Source organism: Paralichthys olivaceus, chromosome 23, assembly GCF_024713975.1.
Source record: "Paralichthys olivaceus isolate ysfri-2021 chromosome 23, ASM2471397v2, whole genome shotgun sequence".
Taxonomy (NCBI): domain Eukaryota; kingdom Metazoa; phylum Chordata; class Actinopteri; order Pleuronectiformes; family Paralichthyidae; genus Paralichthys; species Paralichthys olivaceus.
In genome coordinates this window covers 5,949,685-5,967,989 of record NC_091115.1, presented here as the reverse complement: position 1 = coordinate 5,967,989, position 18,305 = coordinate 5,949,685, and the positions used below count along the sequence as shown (strand labels likewise).

The following is an 18,305-nucleotide window of genomic DNA, read 5'->3' as shown; positions in this document are numbered from 1 at the left end:
GATCAGACTTCTGTTGAGTGTTTTGGCTTTGGCACATTTCCTGCAGTGCCACGACATAAATATTTCCACTTCTGAATTATTATATATTGTGTTTCAAATAAACAAAAGGCATCCGTGTTGCTGTAATCAGCACTGCATGATTGTAATATTGACGTTAGGGAATCCAGGCTGATTTCCTTTTGCGCAGAGGCTGCCTCCACTCTCAGCCAGACAAATATTTGGAGAAAAAAAAAACATTCAGTGCCCAATCCACCCCTGAAATGTTCTGCTTCTGAGCTTGTTGTCCTGCCACAGTGACAGTAAACATTTCTGTATTTCAAAAAACATAAATGATCAACTCTGCTGTTTCCCCATCCTTCAGGGGGGGGGCATGGTGGTCACGTGACTCGAGCATCCTCTGCAGGTGAAGTGGCACCGATTAGAAAGCATCTCTGCTCTCCTTCCATAAAACAAACATTTGGAAATCTGCTCCAATGACGACTGCCATATGGTAAAGTGCTTTTGATAAATCATAAATCCATCGCGCTCTCTCCCTTTATTACATTTTCTTTCAAAACGTGAACAAATAGACTCGTGCATGGGCGCACGGATGTGGCCAATTGGGGAACCTGGTTTGTCCAAGAGAGGGAGGCTAAAATAGCCCTCACAGATGTTCCCTGGGCAGCCAGCAGATAAAAATGCGTTGTAAACGTTTCGAAGGGAAATATTTGACGAGCAAATATTAGCCCATGTGAAAACCCACACGAGCCTCGTCCTTTGGTCTGTTTAATGACTAATTGAATATCATTAGTTGGGTCCACACAGATCGAAGTGCCACCGAAATAAAGGCCCACATTTTAAAATGCCATATGGCCCAAATTATACATTAACCATGAGTGGGAGGACAATAATACTCTGTGTGTACAATAAGCCAGGTTAGATAGAGGACAGCCATTTTTGGACACCATCGTCTCCTTGCCAACCGAGTCAAAGGACAAATAAGACGAGCTTTTTTAAATTTATTACCGGGCAGTTTACGTGCTCATTGATTTATAGTAGTTTATTGCACGTACGGTGTGTGCCAAACGAGGTTGATTAAAGTACTTCGGTTGTGTTGTTGAGGCAGCACCGCATATTCGTGGTGCGTAAATGTTCATGTGAGCTCGCCAAAGGAAGGGGCGGGAGTTTGAGTGCTAAAATCATGTCACAGAACAAAGTGTGCCGTGTAATTACGAATCCTATATGTTTGCTTTTAGTGTAAATGACGTGTATCCGTGTTATTATCTGTCCTGAAGTGTAAATATGCAGAATAATTCAGCCGCGTAAAAACGTTTCCAAAAGCTCTCCGTTGCGCACCGAGCTGCCTTGTGCGCAACGGAGCTGCCTTTGTGGTCGCTGTAATTTCCTCTTTCCTGTAATGAGCCAGCAAATAGATTCATGAAACGTTCATGTTTTATATTTTAAGTCCAGATAATGTTTTTCTTATTCTGTTTACGCACATGAACGTTTCACTCTTTTATTATATAGAGATATTTAGAATCATTCTCATGATCGTGGGCCAAAAGAAGCTGCGCCACAACAATCGTCTGTCTTTACATGCAATTCAGTTCCAGCCGTGTCTTAAATACTTTATTTGCACATGTAAAAGATTGTGACCTGAAGATAACTTTTGTAATTGTTCACTTTATTTACCTAAAATAAAAGGTAAGAATTCACATTTTTAATAATTTGATTAAAATAATAAGTGGATGTGATTTCCATTCGTAGTGTCAGACACAACCACATTTTACCACATCGTCTGTAACCATCAATACAAGTCTGATAAATGACAAAAGTACATTTTAATAGGCTTTGTAATTTAATCTCTAACTGTCCTCAAATGTTGTTAATCGCCACATTTCTAAAACACGTGAGTTTACTCACAGGCAGAGAACATCCCTCTTCATTCCGCTTTTACTTTTAAATACTTCTGAATGAAAGTTTATCGTGAATTCTCGTTTATGCTGCAAACAGGGGAAACGCATACAATACCAACCAGGCCACTGATATTCCTGCTTTCAGATGCGTTGTTGGATTTGTCGAGGAGGAAGTTTGAGTTAATAATAAATGTCAGACTTTATGCAACACGCTGTAAGAAAATATCCCTGTGGTGAATGTCACTCTTCTTGATTTGAACGTTCATTTTGTACAAGGAACACCCAGTGCGCCTTTCCTAAACCCAGTGACGCACATTATATATAACAAGTGCGTAAGGTTGGTAATCATCGAATGTGGATCACATATTTTTTGATATGTAATATTAAAACAGGAACGTTTAAAGCCAGTGTGACTATAGATTTACCTGGAGAGGAACAGTTGAAGGTACTGACGGTCAGTGTCTGCTCATGCATGAATTACTTTTGTGTTAATGTATGGATTTATAATGCATCACAATCTTTTCTTTCTTTTTCCCTCTTAGGTGAGATCATGATGCCAGCCTCTCTCCTGGAGCAGCTTCAATACGTGAGTAGCTAATTCATTCATTATGATTAATTAAATCAAGGGATGTTCTGCTGTTTTTAAATTATAGTCATAAATATAAGTTACAATAACAGTAAACATATTAGTTGGGTGATGTTTAATTGTTGACAATCAAATAAAAATCCACATCACAACCACTGACTGGCTTCATTCAAACATATAAAACATACAACATGCTGACAGTAAGTCAAAATGATAACTCTGCCAGTGTGATATGACACCCAGAGGGCGATATTGCCTCACATTTAAATTCCACTCATATCATACATGATATGATATGATGCATTTATACATGTGAGCCACTATAATTTGCAGAATTAATAAATAGAGAGATGGTGGAGGGGGAAAGGGAATTCATTTGTAACAATAAAAATATATTATAAACCAACTGGGTATGAAATACAAAGGGGATTTTAAGCCTGTAGAGAATTTCAGTTATGCACATATCAAACGGACAAATTCAATACGAAAATCACTTTTGTCTTTGTGTGTTTGCTCTGTCTCACTCTCTCACACACACACACACAGTTAATGGACGTCATTACCAGTTGCTCCTTTTGGGAATTCATGTCCGAGCATTAAAAGAGGCACGACACAAGAAAACATTGCAAGGTTATGCAAATATTTAGAGTAGGTCCCCAGAGCCTTCATGTTATTTTACTGTTTTCCACTCACAGTTGTACCCACAGTCACATGTGGGAGCTGCAGAACAAGCAAAACATTTCCTTTTTCATCTGATGCATAAAAATAAATCTGAAGATAAAAATAAAGAAATCTCTGTCATCATGAAGGGGATGGGTCTTAAACATGGTTACCATGGTGACAGCAAGTGGTGTTTCTGGGGAGCTCAGGTTAGAGGAAGTGTTGGGGTCACTTGTTCATAAAATTTTAATAAACTTGTTAAATCTCATCAGACGAACCCCTCCATCTATTTTAAACTGCACTTGCTGTTACCATGGAAACCCCGTTTAAGACGCAACCCTTTCGTAATGGCACAGATGTGACAAATACACATTTTAATGGGCATGAAACAAAGTTAGTGCAACAATAAAACGAAGGAACCTCTGTCTGTTGAATGTGAAATTCTGGAGACCCCAACCCTAACTCCCCCCATTTATTTTCTCTGAGGATGTCACAGGTGATACACAGCTTTGACTGCTTTGATCAAATGATCTGCTATAATAAAAATCTACATGTTGGGTTAAAGTGTTGTAAACTTAAGATTTAATTGAGTTTTACCTGTAAACTGATATGAACACCAGCGTGTGTGTGTGTTTGGTGTTTTGCTTGTGTGATAATACAAAGCAAATAAAGTCGACTCTCAGAGCTAAAATGATATCCTATGTGGTTTATATCATTTTAGGCTTAAAGTCCTGTGCTGCAGGGGCAGAAAAATATGCAGGAAAGTTTAGTTAATTTATCTAATTGAAAAAACAACAACAGATAAAAACAGAGCAATTATAATTGAATTAGTTAAGTCTCATTTTATAACCACCACAGTTAACCAAAGTGCAGGATTAGAATACAAATATAAAAGTATATACACATAAAAACCCCCCAGAATAAATAGAAAATACAAAAAGCAATACAAAGTTAAACATCATGAATAATTTGTAATCTTATTTATTTTAAACAATATGGGTAATATATCATCAGTGCAAAAGTTTCAACAAATTCTGTTCCATGTATTGAATACAAGTTTGAATATAAACATAATAGTTTTTTTCCATAAAATATTTAATAAAATATGATATTATATTATACTATATTAAATATATTTGTGGAAACTTGGAAACCGATTTTACAAGATTTACCACGGAGTTATTAATAATCATGTACTCTCGAGTACAGTTTTAAGCCCACATATGTTTTCCTATTTGTAAAATGATATATGCCGAATTGACTATTAACAGTTACTTCTGAATATTCATCAGTCATTATACTGACAACTGTGACTGAATTACTCCGCGACCAAAGAAATCTTAAAAACCAGTTAATCCTCAGGCAGGTCCTGCAGCTGCCCCATTCGGTATCTTCAGTAGCGTGAAGCCCTGATTGAAATATAAACATTGACCGACGGGCCGTGAAGGCAGCATTAGCCGGGTTAACGCTATGCTGACGTGTCGCAGCTCCTGCTCCGGAAGTCTTTATTTCAATTTTCCTACGCGGTCGTGAAGCGGCGCCGTTCACTCCCATTCATTTCTGCTCGCCGGACCCGGAAGCGCTCGGACTGGTGTGTGTACGCATGGCAGAGCGTGTTTCCGGTATAACGTGTGTGTTGATCGGTGCTCAGCCCTTTTTCTCTCTTGGCTTCCCGTAGAACAGTCACTGACTTCAGGGTCCCTGCTCCCTCACCTGGTCGACCCCCTCAACGGCGTTTACACCTCTACCCGGCGGACATGGCATCTGTTTCGGCACCAGCTCAGGCGGCCCCCTCTCCGTCTGCTCATCTGCAGCGGGGGATCGTGAAGATGGTAGGAAACCATGAGGATGTGGGGACACAGTTAGCTTCGTTAGCCGGTGGGGGTTGGTGGGGGGGTGGTGGGGCAATGGAGGCTAAACTAAATTCCACTGAGCTAACGTGGCGGGTTGAAGCCACTTCTGTGCTGAATGCAGGTGTTGACATCGGGTCTCTAACAGCTGTCAGTGACGGTCACCTCACCCGGCAGCATGTCAGCTAACCCCGGCTACCTAGCCTGCTACTGACTTAGCTGCCCTGCTAATGAGCTGAATTGACATTAGCACACGTGAGCTATCCTTAAAGTCTGCTAGTTGCAAGTTAATCCAACATTTTAACAGGAAGTCTGATGAGCCCGCTGTCCCGAGACCAACTTTATTCACGTTTACAAACTGGTAAAGTGGCTGAAACACTGATGTCAGGCAGGGACTCTTCTGCTGCAACGTCAACAGATGTTTAGTTTCCCAGCTAGCAAGCTAACTAGCTGTTAGCACTCACTGTCCAGCAACTTATGTGAACAAAGTTTTTGGCGTGAGGCGTCGCAGAGTTAATGGGTTTGACAGCGTTTACCCCAAGGTTTAATTAATCAATCGTTTAATTGGTGGAAGCTTATTGCAAAGCAGCACCTAGCCACCTAGCCTGAGAGCTAACATCGTCTACTTTTACCCCAGTTAGACTTCCTCTATTGTGACTCATTGAAAACGCTGGTTGTTGTGATTATGAAATCGAGGAGTCCAGTGTGTCATGGTGGAGCTGGTTAATGTGTGGCGGACCTTTACAATCACAGGCTGACTTTCCTCTGTGTGCAGAGCGACCACAGGAAACTGACACGTAGCTGCAGCTTTCTTCCCCCTATAATCTCCCACTCATGTTGGACGGTGCAGCCTCTCTTCGTGTTTCTTCACCTTCCTCCATTCAAACTCGATCAGACCCCATGAAAGTTAATCTTTACTCTCCCAGATAAAGTCAACAGATTTTCCTCGTTGTGTACATTTGCATGGTTACCTAGTTTAACCTGTGGAAGTTACCCCCCCCCCCGTCTGCCATTAACCATAATAGATACTTTACTGATCCCGGGGGAAATTTAAGAATCCAGTGTCACACACAACTCAAACACAAGAGCATAAAAAGAATAAAAGGTCAAACTGGGTCAAGAATAAGTTCACTAAAGTGAGATGGACGTCCTGCCACCAGAACTACTACCAAGCTGTCCCTGTAGAGAAGTATTTGCAGATGGAGATACTGACAATACAAATATTTTAGGTACAAGTTGATTGAAGGACACAAGTAATCGGGGCACAGTATAAAAACCTGGTAACCTGGTTAATATGTTAATCTGTTTGAGCAGCCTTTTCCCCACAATATCAGTATTTAGATTTAAGTGTGTGTGTGTGTGTGTGTGTGTGTGTGTAGAATCTGATTTTGCGATGAACTGATTTAAGTAGATACAGCGTTAACAGTTTAACACGTTGACACAAGCAGATTTAAATCAGTTATCTGGTTGTACTCGTAGGGCTCCAACAACAATATCAACTGTTACCACAATGTAATTTTCTTCAAAAGCAATCTCACAAAAGTCCAATCACTCACTCACTCACTCACTCACTCACTCACTCACTCACTCACTCACTCACTCACTCACTCAATCAATCAATCATTCAAACAATCAGCACAGTGAGGAGGTGTAACACTTCTACCTCAGAAGTGTTTTGCTGCTCATAAAGACGAGTTTAAACTCACAACCTTCACTCGGCAGCAAAAACCAGTCTTGAAACTGGGCTTCAGTCGTGTTATATAATGTCTCTCGTGCTCCTCCTTGGCGTGAACTTCATCAGGGAACCTACGCAACGCACCCAATAACACTGGTCTCCAGGCATTAGAAGATGGGCTGTTATTAGAAGTGTGGTAGCTGCTGTAAACAGGTTGACATCGGTGTTCTCCCTGGAGAAAGATGTGTGCGTGAGTAGGTTACACTCTGGTGGGTTCATTACCAAAGGAATTGAGGGTGTTTGTAAAGGGGCTAATTAAAGCATTTCTTCAGTGCACTAACGTCAGAGATTAATTTTGCAGATTGAATCTTTGCTTTCTCCAGGATTTTAAATTATTTTGCACACACTATAAATAATCTTGTAATGTAATAAAACCTACATCTAATGCAGTCATGTCTGTGCCCCAAGAAACGTAAGCCTGGAGTCTTGCAAAGCATTGTGGTGCATTCCAAGTTGAACGTGGCCGTTTTGTAAACACAGAAAGGAGGGGTAGTGCCTCTTTTTTTTTCCATGCCTAGTTGGCATTTGAAAGATCCAGGAATCTTCCTGCTTAGCTCACACTTGTGGGATCTCAGTGGGTAATGGTGCTGATATGATGGAAGAGTTTATCTTGCCCACATCTTAGATCAACAGCCCTCAGTGATGCTGCGTGCAGACACTCAGGAGAGTCCGCAGATAAAAGCTGTTTGCTCAGATTTGTGTAAATGCCACGGTTGTCAAACCCAAGAGTAGGTTATCTTTTTTTGTATTTAGCCATGTTATCAGTTGGCCTGATCTTGTCCTGCGTTTGAATGACAGACTGTCACCACGGCAACATCTAGAAGAAGTTGCTTTCCATCTCCACAGCTGTAATAGTTTCGAGCAGTTTTCCTGTCCCACCCATAAAGCCTCCGCTAATTTAAAGCTAAAATCCACACGAGTTTGGAGCTTTAATTGATCCTCTCGTTATTTACTTATTTATTTACCTGCTGTGCTCGTTTATCTTGCAGCAGTTTCAGAACAATCCAGCTTGATCCACCCTCAGTGCTCATCAGACCGTCACAATGTTAATGAAAAGATAACACTTTTCTAAATGCCCCAGAGTGTGTGTTCTCTGAGGAAATACAAACTGAAAGCCACCACGGACTTCTCCCTTCACCAGGTGTTGTGGTCTGGTATTTGCCCCTGGTGTTTGTGGCCTGTGAATTGCAAAAATAATTTTTGTCTCTAAAGCCATGACCTACATTTTGCTGATTGAAACACAGGCTTGTATCTCCTCCAGCTCACACGTTTTTATTGTCATCCCTCCAGGTCTTGTCGGGCTGTGCTATCATTGTGCGGGGCCAGCCTCGAGGCGGCCCGCCCCCCGAGCGTCAGATCAATCTCAGTAATATCCGAACGGGGGCCATGGCCCGCCGAGCTGCTCAGGGCCAGCCCGACACCAAGGACACTCCCGATGAGGTGAGTCCCTTTGTGTTTGTTTATTTATATTTGTGTGTGTGTGTTTGGCAAAGGCAGAACAAGGTCCTGCTAAGTACCTCCCCCCCCAGCAAACTGATATTTCCAATGTGATGGTGTGTTGTCTTCTTTTTTTACTGTGGGAAGATTTTACTGTCACATGACTTTTCTTTCCTTTTTGATTGAGTAGTTTTACCATAATTATGTTTGTATATAATTGTGTTCACATTCTGCCTGTTTGTTTGAGTAATCATGAGGCCTCGAGATAAACATGTCTGCTCTCGGTTCGACTTGAAGCTTTAAGATATCGCTCTTGAATTTAACATTTTCTTATCAGTTTATTCAAGGCAGCCAAATGTGACTATTATCTCCTTTTTTGGGATTGATTAACATCTGCAAGACTTGACTGTCTGCTGTTTATGTTTTTAAATACTTTTTCCAATTAGGCTTTGACAGATGGCCACAGCCTTTTATTTTTATCAGATGAAAAAAATCTATTTAAATCAGCTGACAGGAATACTTTGCTTTGACAGAGATAAAAATCTGAGTGAAGAAGCACTGAAGCTTTTCCCTAACATGATCATCACGCTGCTAATTATTGCATTAATAGGAACATTTTATTTTGATTATGCACAAGACACATCTAAAATGAAGGATATGTCACAACGGCAATAAGTTGTTTAATTCTGCTGCTACTGATGAGTCAAACTGCACCATTAACTTCTGATGGGACCATGATGTGGGAGTCCATGTTAATATTCCTGTCTGTGTCGCAGCCATGGGCCTTTCAAGCCAGAGAGTTCCTGCGGAAGAAACTTATCGGCAAAGAAGTTTGCTTCACTGTGGAAATCAAGACCTCTCTGGGCAGAGAGTACGGCATGGTCTACCTGGGGAGAGGTGAGTCCACTGTCGGGTGCAGCTCGGGTTGCATCCCTCTGTATGAACCTGACCTGACTGGTATTCTGCTTTGTGTCCAAAACCCGACCGAGCCTGATGCAAAGAATAAGCTCCACTGAGTTAGTTATTAGTTATTGTTTGCTTTCCCTGACACAGTCAACGTCATCAACATGACATCAACATGAATACCTCAAATTTTTTCTCAGAACCCATTCTGACTTTGTAAATCTAACCATATTGTTAATAATACATTTTAAAATAATATAAACTGAATTGAAAATAAAAAATAATTTTGATTAATTTTTTTCTTTACCTCTCTTTTTAGACACATCAGGCGAGAACATCGCTGAGTCTTTGGTGAACGAGGGCCTCGCCACAGTCCGCAGGGAAGGAATCAGAGGGAACAAGTAAGATGTTTGCGTCTGAGCTTCGTGCACTCTTCTACTATTTGTTGAAATGCTAAACATGCTGACTGAATGACCGCAAATGTTAGCACCCAGTGGTATGACCTTTCAGAGATTCAAATAAAATGTGCTGACACATTGGTAGAAGCTTTTCTTCCTGTTAGTGCGTTGACAAGTTGGTAACATTGACCTTAAATTTGTATTCCAATGTTTTATAATCAAATACCCAAAGTAACATATGAATATAATATAGGTCATAGATTGACTTTGGGAGATCTTGTTTTTAGAAATCAGATTTTGAGTTATGTATAAGGTTTGTTTTAATGCTGAAATTACATCGTTGGCATGACTTAGTCAGTGGAGTTTAGCTTGTTTTGTTTCCTCAGAATTAAGAGGAAATCACTGTCAGCAACTTGATTTAATCTCCTGCTTGCAAAAGCTTACAGCAGCACAACACTTAATAAGCTGTGGCGAGAGATAATATATGTTTTCAGTTGGTGCACTGTAGAGAATTGAGATAAAGCCCATGTGTCCCTGATGGTGGCAGTATTACCCTGCTGCTACAACAACGTCCCTCAGAGGCCCTTCTCTGCCACATTGCCCTTAAGAGCTAATCCCCTAAATACACTCACACACCCAGCGCTCTATATGACTTTATAAGTGCTGCAGAGCCCCCCCAGTGGCAGCTTTTGCACATTACAAGCAATTTGACCCATGCTGCTACATTTGTATCCTCCAACGTGAACAGAGATGATGCACATATTTTGTCACTAATGACCCATTTCGAGCATCCTGTGCAACGGCCCAGAAAAAGCACTAATGTAAACGATGCTTTAAGAGTAAGTGGGCATCATTTAGCCAGAGGGGAGGCCCATTACTCAGTGAGGACTTCAGGCCGCAGTTTGTCCCCTGACGATCAAGCCTCCGATATCATTACCCCTCGTGACTGGCGACGCTAATCACACCAGCTGTAATGTGGTGATAATTACGTGGGCGACGATAACGATGATGGCTTCGGACAGTGCAGTTAAAGTGCTCCGAAACTCACCGCGACTCGGGGAAAACAGTCAGCTCACTGACGCATTTAAGAGCGGTGGCCAGTGTTGAGCAGTGTAGCAGAGCAGGCTGAGGCCCAGATGTTTCTGGGCTGGTTTCCCTCGGTTTATTAGAGCAAAAAAGGAACAAACAGGAAGTGTCTCACAAATCAGACTTTCACATTATACTGTGAAAGTATTTTAGCTCTTGCTGCTCTGCTGCAACTCAGTTTCCAGGCAACGTGAAGTTTAAAATTTACCATGAAACAATTGTGATTATCTTCTGTCTTTAGAAGTGAAAAGACAGAATTTTACATGTACTCTACCCACATCAGAAGTGCTGATAGAGGGGAGTGAACGGCTCACGTGATGAACTGCTCTTGTTGGGGAATTGCTGCTCACTAAACTGGTTTCAGTGAAGTCTGGATTTTTCCAAATGTCAGAGTCAGTTGCTCAGCACATTTTCAGCATTTTTTACTTTCACTTCCCAACAAAAATGTCCATAAAAACATCTGAGTGAGTCCCTGTGAGAAAACAGCAGAAAATTCACAGTGAGGGAAAAAACATAAGGAATATACAATATCCCATACATGTGGATGACACCGATGATGATGTCATCTTGGAAGGACGACAAGATTTTGGTTTTTTTTGGGGGTAATGACGTCGATGTGCTCTGAGCTTTCTGGAGCTTAATTTAAACTCTCCTGCTGCTCTACCCTGGTGCCACCCCTCACCCAAACGTTTTCCTGTTGTTGTGAATGTGTCTGACCTGAACAATGTCCTGCTGCATGCTTCATATGTGAAAGGAAAACTCAAGACAATGTCAAAAAAATTGCGCCTGGAGTTCATGTCTGAAAGCCCCTCAGCAGTGGAACCCTTCCAGTCAGGTCCACATGGGAACAACAGGACTTCCTGCATCCTTTTCATACTGTCCAGAGTTAACAGGGAGGTGTAAAACAGCTTCTCTAAGGTTCAACAGTTTGTCTATTTCTGGTTCTTTTGGCTGCACAAGGGAGCCACATGCAGATGAAAGATTTAGAACTGGAAAGTTTCATTCCTCCTCATCTCGCTCAGTATTGCACTTTCCTACCCGTCAATATCTGTTTTGATTTGAAGCAATATGTCGGTCGGGGGGATTTGCTGACATATTGAAAGAATCCAGTCTGCTTGGAGACATGGATAAGTTTGCTATCATCTTCCTCCACACATGGATTTATTTCTATATCTAAATCAATCTCTGCTTCTGAGTTTCTTTCCACTTATTTCCGTGGCTTTACAATGTCTGCTGTCCTTGATTGCATTGTTGCTGCCTCTCACTCTGCTCTTTGTAGCCGTCTGTTATTTTCTCGCGCTTAAATTCTAAGTAGCTTAAAACACAATTGACTCCTTACAGAAACTTTGACTATTGTTGCTCAGTAAACAAAAAACTGTTTATTAGTTAAATCAGCATAAAGGGGAAGGTGCGCTAGAGGCCATTTTGGAGATGTGTCCAAAGCCCATCAGGGAAAACAGCTGTGGAGCAGGTTGTGTGTATGTGTCGCTGGTTTCAGACATGAACTCATGCAGCAGGAGATTGTCCAGGTCTGACGTTTCATCCTGAGATGTTTGTTAGAAATGTCACCAACACTCCCAGTCGCTCGCTGGGGGCTGCGCTCATTCTCGGGACATTTCACTGTTCTGGAAAACATATGTTGCAACTGACTCGTGCATTTGCATTCTCACATACAGCCCCTGTGAAAATGTCTGGAATTCAGTGCATTTCTGAAAGCAGCTAGTTTATTTTGTTATTTTAATTGAGCCCCACTTTGTTGCCTCTCCAAAGTGAAAAATGTATTTCTGGCAGCAAGATGTAGAAATATTCATTTCATTCACTTCCACATCTCTCGTCAACATCACTTCCCCCACATCAAGCGGGTAGAATTCACTTCTCGCTAAAACAAAAGCCTGGTGGCCATTTGAAGTTGTGAATAATTAAAGATGTACAAGGGCCCTCAAAAAGCATGAGGCGGCACCGTGGAGAGAGCCAGCATGGACGTGATTGTGGCGTTTGTAGCCAGCTGCGTGATTGCCTTTTGAAAAAGCCGTCAAACGCTGTTATCGTCGCTCCTCAAAACGCTCTGATGGATCTTTTTAAGCAGTTATAATCTGATCTTCTGGTTTACCACTTGGGCAACAGTGTGGTTTGTCAGGAGCAGCACTTTACCCAGCACTTAGTTCGACGAAGCCGGAGTCTTACAGCTCTGTAAGGAGCACTTAAGCACATTTAAGTTTAGATCCGGTGACACTTCAGCTGCACAGAAGAGCTAAAACCATTTTATGTACCGTGATGAAGCCAACAGAAGTTTTAATTCTTGTATTTGCTTATTTGAACAAAGCTCCTGTAGAACATGTGAAACAGAGCATGTTAAACTTAACGGGGTGCAGCCCCGCAATCAAAACACTTGTTAGATTCAGTGCGCATCCCTTTCTGACTGGTGCGAAATTAACTGCAACTTGTTAACAGGTCGAGCTAACTGTGTTATTGTTCGAGTGGATTGTTAAAGGCGGTTTTATGACACTCAAAGACTGTAACCTCGTTATGAGCAGCGTTTCAAATGGAACTCGCCCGGCATCAGTGCAGCTGTGTTCATTAACTGCATTTTCATGTTCCAAAGCGTCTGTGGTTTAAGTTTCCGTATCAGTTTCAATCAGCTGCAAATAAAATGCTTGATATTCAACTTAAAAAAAGGAAAAAAAGTTGGTGGGACAACAGCAGCAAAAACACACACACAGAACGTAAAGAGCAACATAATGATTGTACCATTGAGTTTTAATGTGGTGTTCCTTTTATTGGGTCTTTAACTTCTCTCTTAATTTGTGTGAACAGTCCAGAGCAGGCCAGACTCTGTGAATTGGAGGACCAGGCCAAGTCTTCCAAGAAGGGCCAATGGAGCGAGGGCGGCGGCGCGCACACCGTCCGCGACATGAAATACACCATAGAGAATCCCCGAAACTTCGTCGACTCCTTGCACCAGAAACCTATTAACGGTAAGGGATTTTCTGTACACGTGTATGTACACTGAAAACAAAGACACAAAAACCCCAATACAAGCAGGCACAATATTACATAAGCCTCATTCTTATAAACGCCAAATTTCAGAAATCAAGCTATCTTCTCTAAGATCTTTTGCTGTGAACTTCCAGGAATGTAATGGCTCAGAGGGCATCACCCCTCTCTGGCTCATTCCCCAAGTCTCTCATCTCTGACATACCCGAGGTGTAATATGCCACTCAATTCATTTCAAAACGACCGTCGTTAACAGGAGCTCAGCTCATTTCAGTCCCCTTTAATTGAGTGGGAAAATGAACAGGGCAGGACCCTGTTTTTACCTCCTCACTCTTTTATTTCTTGTTCTTGCCATTCATGAGAGGCTGTCAGGGTTGTTTCGGAATTGAAGGCAGCAATCCAGCCAAAGAGGTTTGGTGAGTTGCTGCGACAAGCGGAATACCAATTTGTCTTACACCTGCCTATGCGAACACACACACACACACACACACACACACACACACACACACACACACACACACACACACACACACACAGAGAGACGAGGTGTACACAGAAAGCAACAGTTGAGTGATATGATTTCAGGGACAAACACAATGTCAGACCTCAAAAGCTTTACAAGGGAAATGACCTTGCCTGAAATTTTGACATGCTGCATATAACACTATCAGAACCTTAAAGTGACAGGCCACCGTAATCGAGCATTCCCCTTTAGTAGGCTTGAAAGGTGGCGGTCTAATAACAAGTGTATTAGCCGTATTGTCCTGGGCTCAAAATTAGGGCCAGTAAGATTGTGAGTTATTAAGGTGATATTCAGAAAAATCAGTCCACAGTTTGAAGTTGAAAATTAACCTGTGTAACCTGTTTGCCCTCTGATTGGATTGTCGTCATCCAATCAGGTTCAGGTGTACAGACAGGGCCAAAGTTCAGATTTGTAACTTGCCCAGCGACCTTTTGAAGCCCTCCACTATTGTGCGTTGAATGAGGAGACGTCTTGGTTGAAGCGGATCACACAGTCTGCTGCGGAGGCCTTGACATTCTCCTCTTTGAGAAGTACCAGCAAACAATCCTCTAGAAAAACACTTGAGTGTTATTGGTCAGTCAGACGATCACAGGTATTATTCTTTTGAATTCAATGAGCATCATGTGAAAAGAGAAAACCTGCTCTGACAATCTTCCCAGGAAGAAGCACCATTAGAATAAGTGACATAAATCCAGGGTATGATCAGTCTGGCCTGTGACCTTTGCAGTAAGTGTTGTGTTTCACCCTGGATGCCTAATCTTTCAATCATCGCCTGACATTTTCCACTATAGCGCTTATAAACCAGCCAGCATGTCTAATACTGGAGCTCGGTTTCTCTGTTGCTCTTCTTCTCCTACCTCACTTCTTAATTCTGTTCTCCTTCCTCCACACAGCCATCATCGAGCATGTGCGTGACGGCAGTGTTGTTCGTGCCTTGCTGCTCCCCGACCACTACTTGGTCACAGTCATGCTGTCTGGAGTTAAGGTAACCACAAAAACTGTCAACGCACTGTGTTATAGTCAAATGACTTCAGTAACAACAAGTAGTTAGCATATATGAATGCACCGTCCCTTCTTTAAGTCTGCGTTTGTCCTCGCGGTGTCATATCCGCCCCACTAAATTTCCCCCATCCGTCTCTTTCACCAAGTCCGGCTCTGCCAATGGATCATTCAAGATAACTAATCTGTTTCATCTCCCACTTGAAGATATTACATCCATTTCAAGGTGTTCTTTTTCTCGTTGTTCAAAAAGCTTGTCTGCCCACGGCGCCTGTTGTGTTTATCTGTCTGGCGGTTTGCCACGCTCAAAAGGAGAATACAGATAGGATGTAAAGTGAGGTGACAGTTAAAAGAGGATAACAGTAGTACAAAGAAAGAACAGATTATATCAAAGTCTAAAGTTTGTGCTTGAAAACCTCAGAACAAATGGTTGACTACTGGGAATTGACAAATTGCATGCTAGCATTGCAGTGGTCTCATAATCCGTTTCAGGACTCATTTTAGTATTTTATCAATGCTTGAGACGTGGAACAAGTATGATCGTGTTAATGTCATTTTTTCCCTCTCCAGTGTCCCTCGTTCAGGCGGGAAGCGGATGGCGGCGAGACACCAGAGCCGTTCGCAGCAGAGGCCAAATTCTTCACCGAATCCCGACTTCTGCAGAGAGACGTTCAGATCATCCTGGAGAGCTGCCCCAACCAGATCATACTGGGCACCATCCTTCACCCGGTAGGAGGACGCAGGAATCTGCCACCCAGCTGTGTTGGTTTTGTCCAAATTCTTCCTCTGTAAACTGATCTTTTTTTTCTGTCCCTGTTTCTTTTCCGTCCAGAACGGTAACATCACAGAGCTCCTGCTGAAGGAAGGATTCGCCCGCTGCGTGGACTGGTCCATGGCCGTTTACACCCAGGGAGCCGAGAAACTCAGAGCGGCTGAACGGTTTGTAGCTGCACCAGAGCTATTGGCCCTTAAATTCTAATATTCGTCATTTATGTTGGTCAGGTCCCTTTTTTTTAATAGAATATTTGAGAAGCCTATTTTACATAATTGTACCTTCTGGAAAATCGCGACATGTGATGAATACTTTGAGAACATGCAGATTCTTGAGATATTGGAAGTACTTGTGGAAATTAGATAGTCGATGTGCAATTACAGATTTATGCTACAATTACTCGAAATTAACAATGTCACTCCATTCTGCTGCAGTGACACTTATTCTCTACAGTCATCGCAGCAATGGCTTCTGTGTCATGTAGGAATTAATTACTTTAATGAGTTAATGTTTGATCCTGATTAAGCCCTTTTGTGTTCCTTAATATCTGACTAAATGTAGGACAGACTACCACTGATGATGATTATGATGATAATGTGTTTTCTTTTTGGCCAGATCTGCTAAAGAGCGCAAGGTCCGCATCTGGAAGGACTATGTGGCGCCCACAGCCAACTTGGACCAGAAGGACAGACAATTTGTAGCCAAGGTGAGGCCCTGACCTAGTTTTTATTATCTGTGTCTCATTAGAGAAGCTGCTCTCCCTGCTTAAGCTCCTTATTTTTTATGACTTTTTTTTCTTTGATCCTTAATATTATGTTTTTTTCCCCCACTTCCACAAACGTCACTCGTTCCGACCTGGCGTTAACATTCGTCCAGAGTGATCCAACAACAATTTGCAAGACACACATGCAAACAACGTATTTTGATACTGAACAGACAAACAAACTGTCGACTTGTGTTCAGATCTTTCAGAATGGACGTTAATACCAGGTTGGAGCATTGAAAGTCCTCACGAGAGGCACTACAGACAGAAAGCTGGAGTAAAGTATAAAACTTTCAACAGCGACATGCAGACGTTACAGAATATGACTAAGACTTGGCATTAGTGCTACAGGGAAGCTGGTCGTTTGCTTCCACCTCTCGATGTCTACCGCAGTATTTCCAATTTTCTCCCATCCACTGCAGCAAAATGTAGAGCCACTTTGCGCCCTCTAATGAATTATATCCTCCTGACTCCTCTTATTTTCACATTTGCAACCCCCACGACTGAATATAAAAAAAAAAAAAAAAAAGCAAGAGAAAAATCCCTTCGCTAAAGGTACGAAGAGGAATGCTTAACACAAACCTTGAAGCACTCCCCAGTCAAATTAGGGCCAAATCGCTGGCTTATGCTGTAGCGGTGGCACAGAACGACCCCTAACAGCCGAGAACTGGAGATATTAGCTTTGGAGGTTATTGGCCAGAGCCTCAGGGGGGAAGGAAGTGTCCTTAATATCAAGTACAAGGGAGAGCACTTCCTCCAAGTTGTCAGCATGCATTAGCTCAAATCCAGTGAGATGGACTCCTCGATACATTTTGGTAATATAGAATAACCTCATTGTCACTATGAGATGACACATTATAGGTTCCGATCCGTCGCTTTAACGTAGTAAAGCAACTCCGGCCTTAAAACATCAGCTTTATGTTTTTAAATCTGCTCTCCTCTGAGTTGCACTCCACTTTTCTCTTCATTTTGTGTATATTTCTCTTGGAATGTAAAAAAAAAAAAAAGTTTAATATCCCTAAAGTTTGTCTTTTGTCTGCGTTTGCTCCCTCCAGACCCTGAACTTTTAAGACCCTGAAAAATTCATGGCTAGCCGCAGGGTTACATAAAAGGTGTTGCTTTGGCAATCTGCTTACAGAATGAATTTGATAAACTGCACACACATAAAGAAGGCGCTCCCCCCAAAAAAAAAGCAACCGTGTATGTATATTTTTTCCTGAGTCAGAGGGAAGGGGCTAGAGAAAGGATAAAACATTTATATTATCAGTGTGAGCTGCTCTCAGATCTCTCTGAATCCCCCCTTCAATAAAAGAAGGTTGGGTAGTGAGGGTGTGGGGGGGGGAGCATGAAAAAGAGGCTGCAAAATAAAAGGTAGATGGTTAAAGAAGAAACTGAAAGTGTGAGTTTGTGTGGGGGGGACTTAAGGGATGAAGGATGAAAAGACATAAGTAAGAGTCAGAAAAAAAAATCACCTAATCAAGATCCCTGCGAATGCGCATGTCCTCTCTGGGTTTTTATTTTTTATCCTGCACTGTTGATGCCCCCAGTTAAACTTTGATGCACTTTTTTGATCTCTGCACGACTTTTCTGTCCTGTTTTCTCTTGCAACTTCGCTCCCCCTTAAAAAAGCCACAGAGGAGGCTTGCTATCAGTCAGCCGCTGCTTTATTCGTTGTCTTCGGGAGGACGCCACACTTTGGGCGGA

The 18,305-nt window shown here is 42.0% G+C and overlaps 1 protein-coding gene across 1 annotated transcript in view; it reads left to right on the top strand.

The window, feature by feature from the left end:
- The first annotated feature begins 4,698 nt into the window (after positions 1-4,698).
- The window catches only part of snd1 (staphylococcal nuclease and tudor domain containing 1), a 168,797-nt gene continuing 155,190 nt past the window's right edge, over positions 4,699-18,305 (top strand). The window contains exons 1-9 of the mRNA XM_069520370.1: positions 4,699-4,973; positions 8,017-8,166; positions 8,940-9,060; positions 9,386-9,467; positions 13,365-13,525; positions 14,961-15,052; positions 15,637-15,795; positions 15,899-16,005; positions 16,454-16,544. Coding sequence (XP_069376471.1) covers positions 4,899-4,973; positions 8,017-8,166; positions 8,940-9,060; positions 9,386-9,467; positions 13,365-13,525; positions 14,961-15,052; positions 15,637-15,795; positions 15,899-16,005; positions 16,454-16,544 — 1,038 coding nt within the window. The 5' untranslated portion in view covers positions 4,699-4,898. The remainder of the gene's footprint in view (positions 4,974-8,016; positions 8,167-8,939; positions 9,061-9,385; positions 9,468-13,364; positions 13,526-14,960; positions 15,053-15,636; positions 15,796-15,898; positions 16,006-16,453; positions 16,545-18,305) is intronic.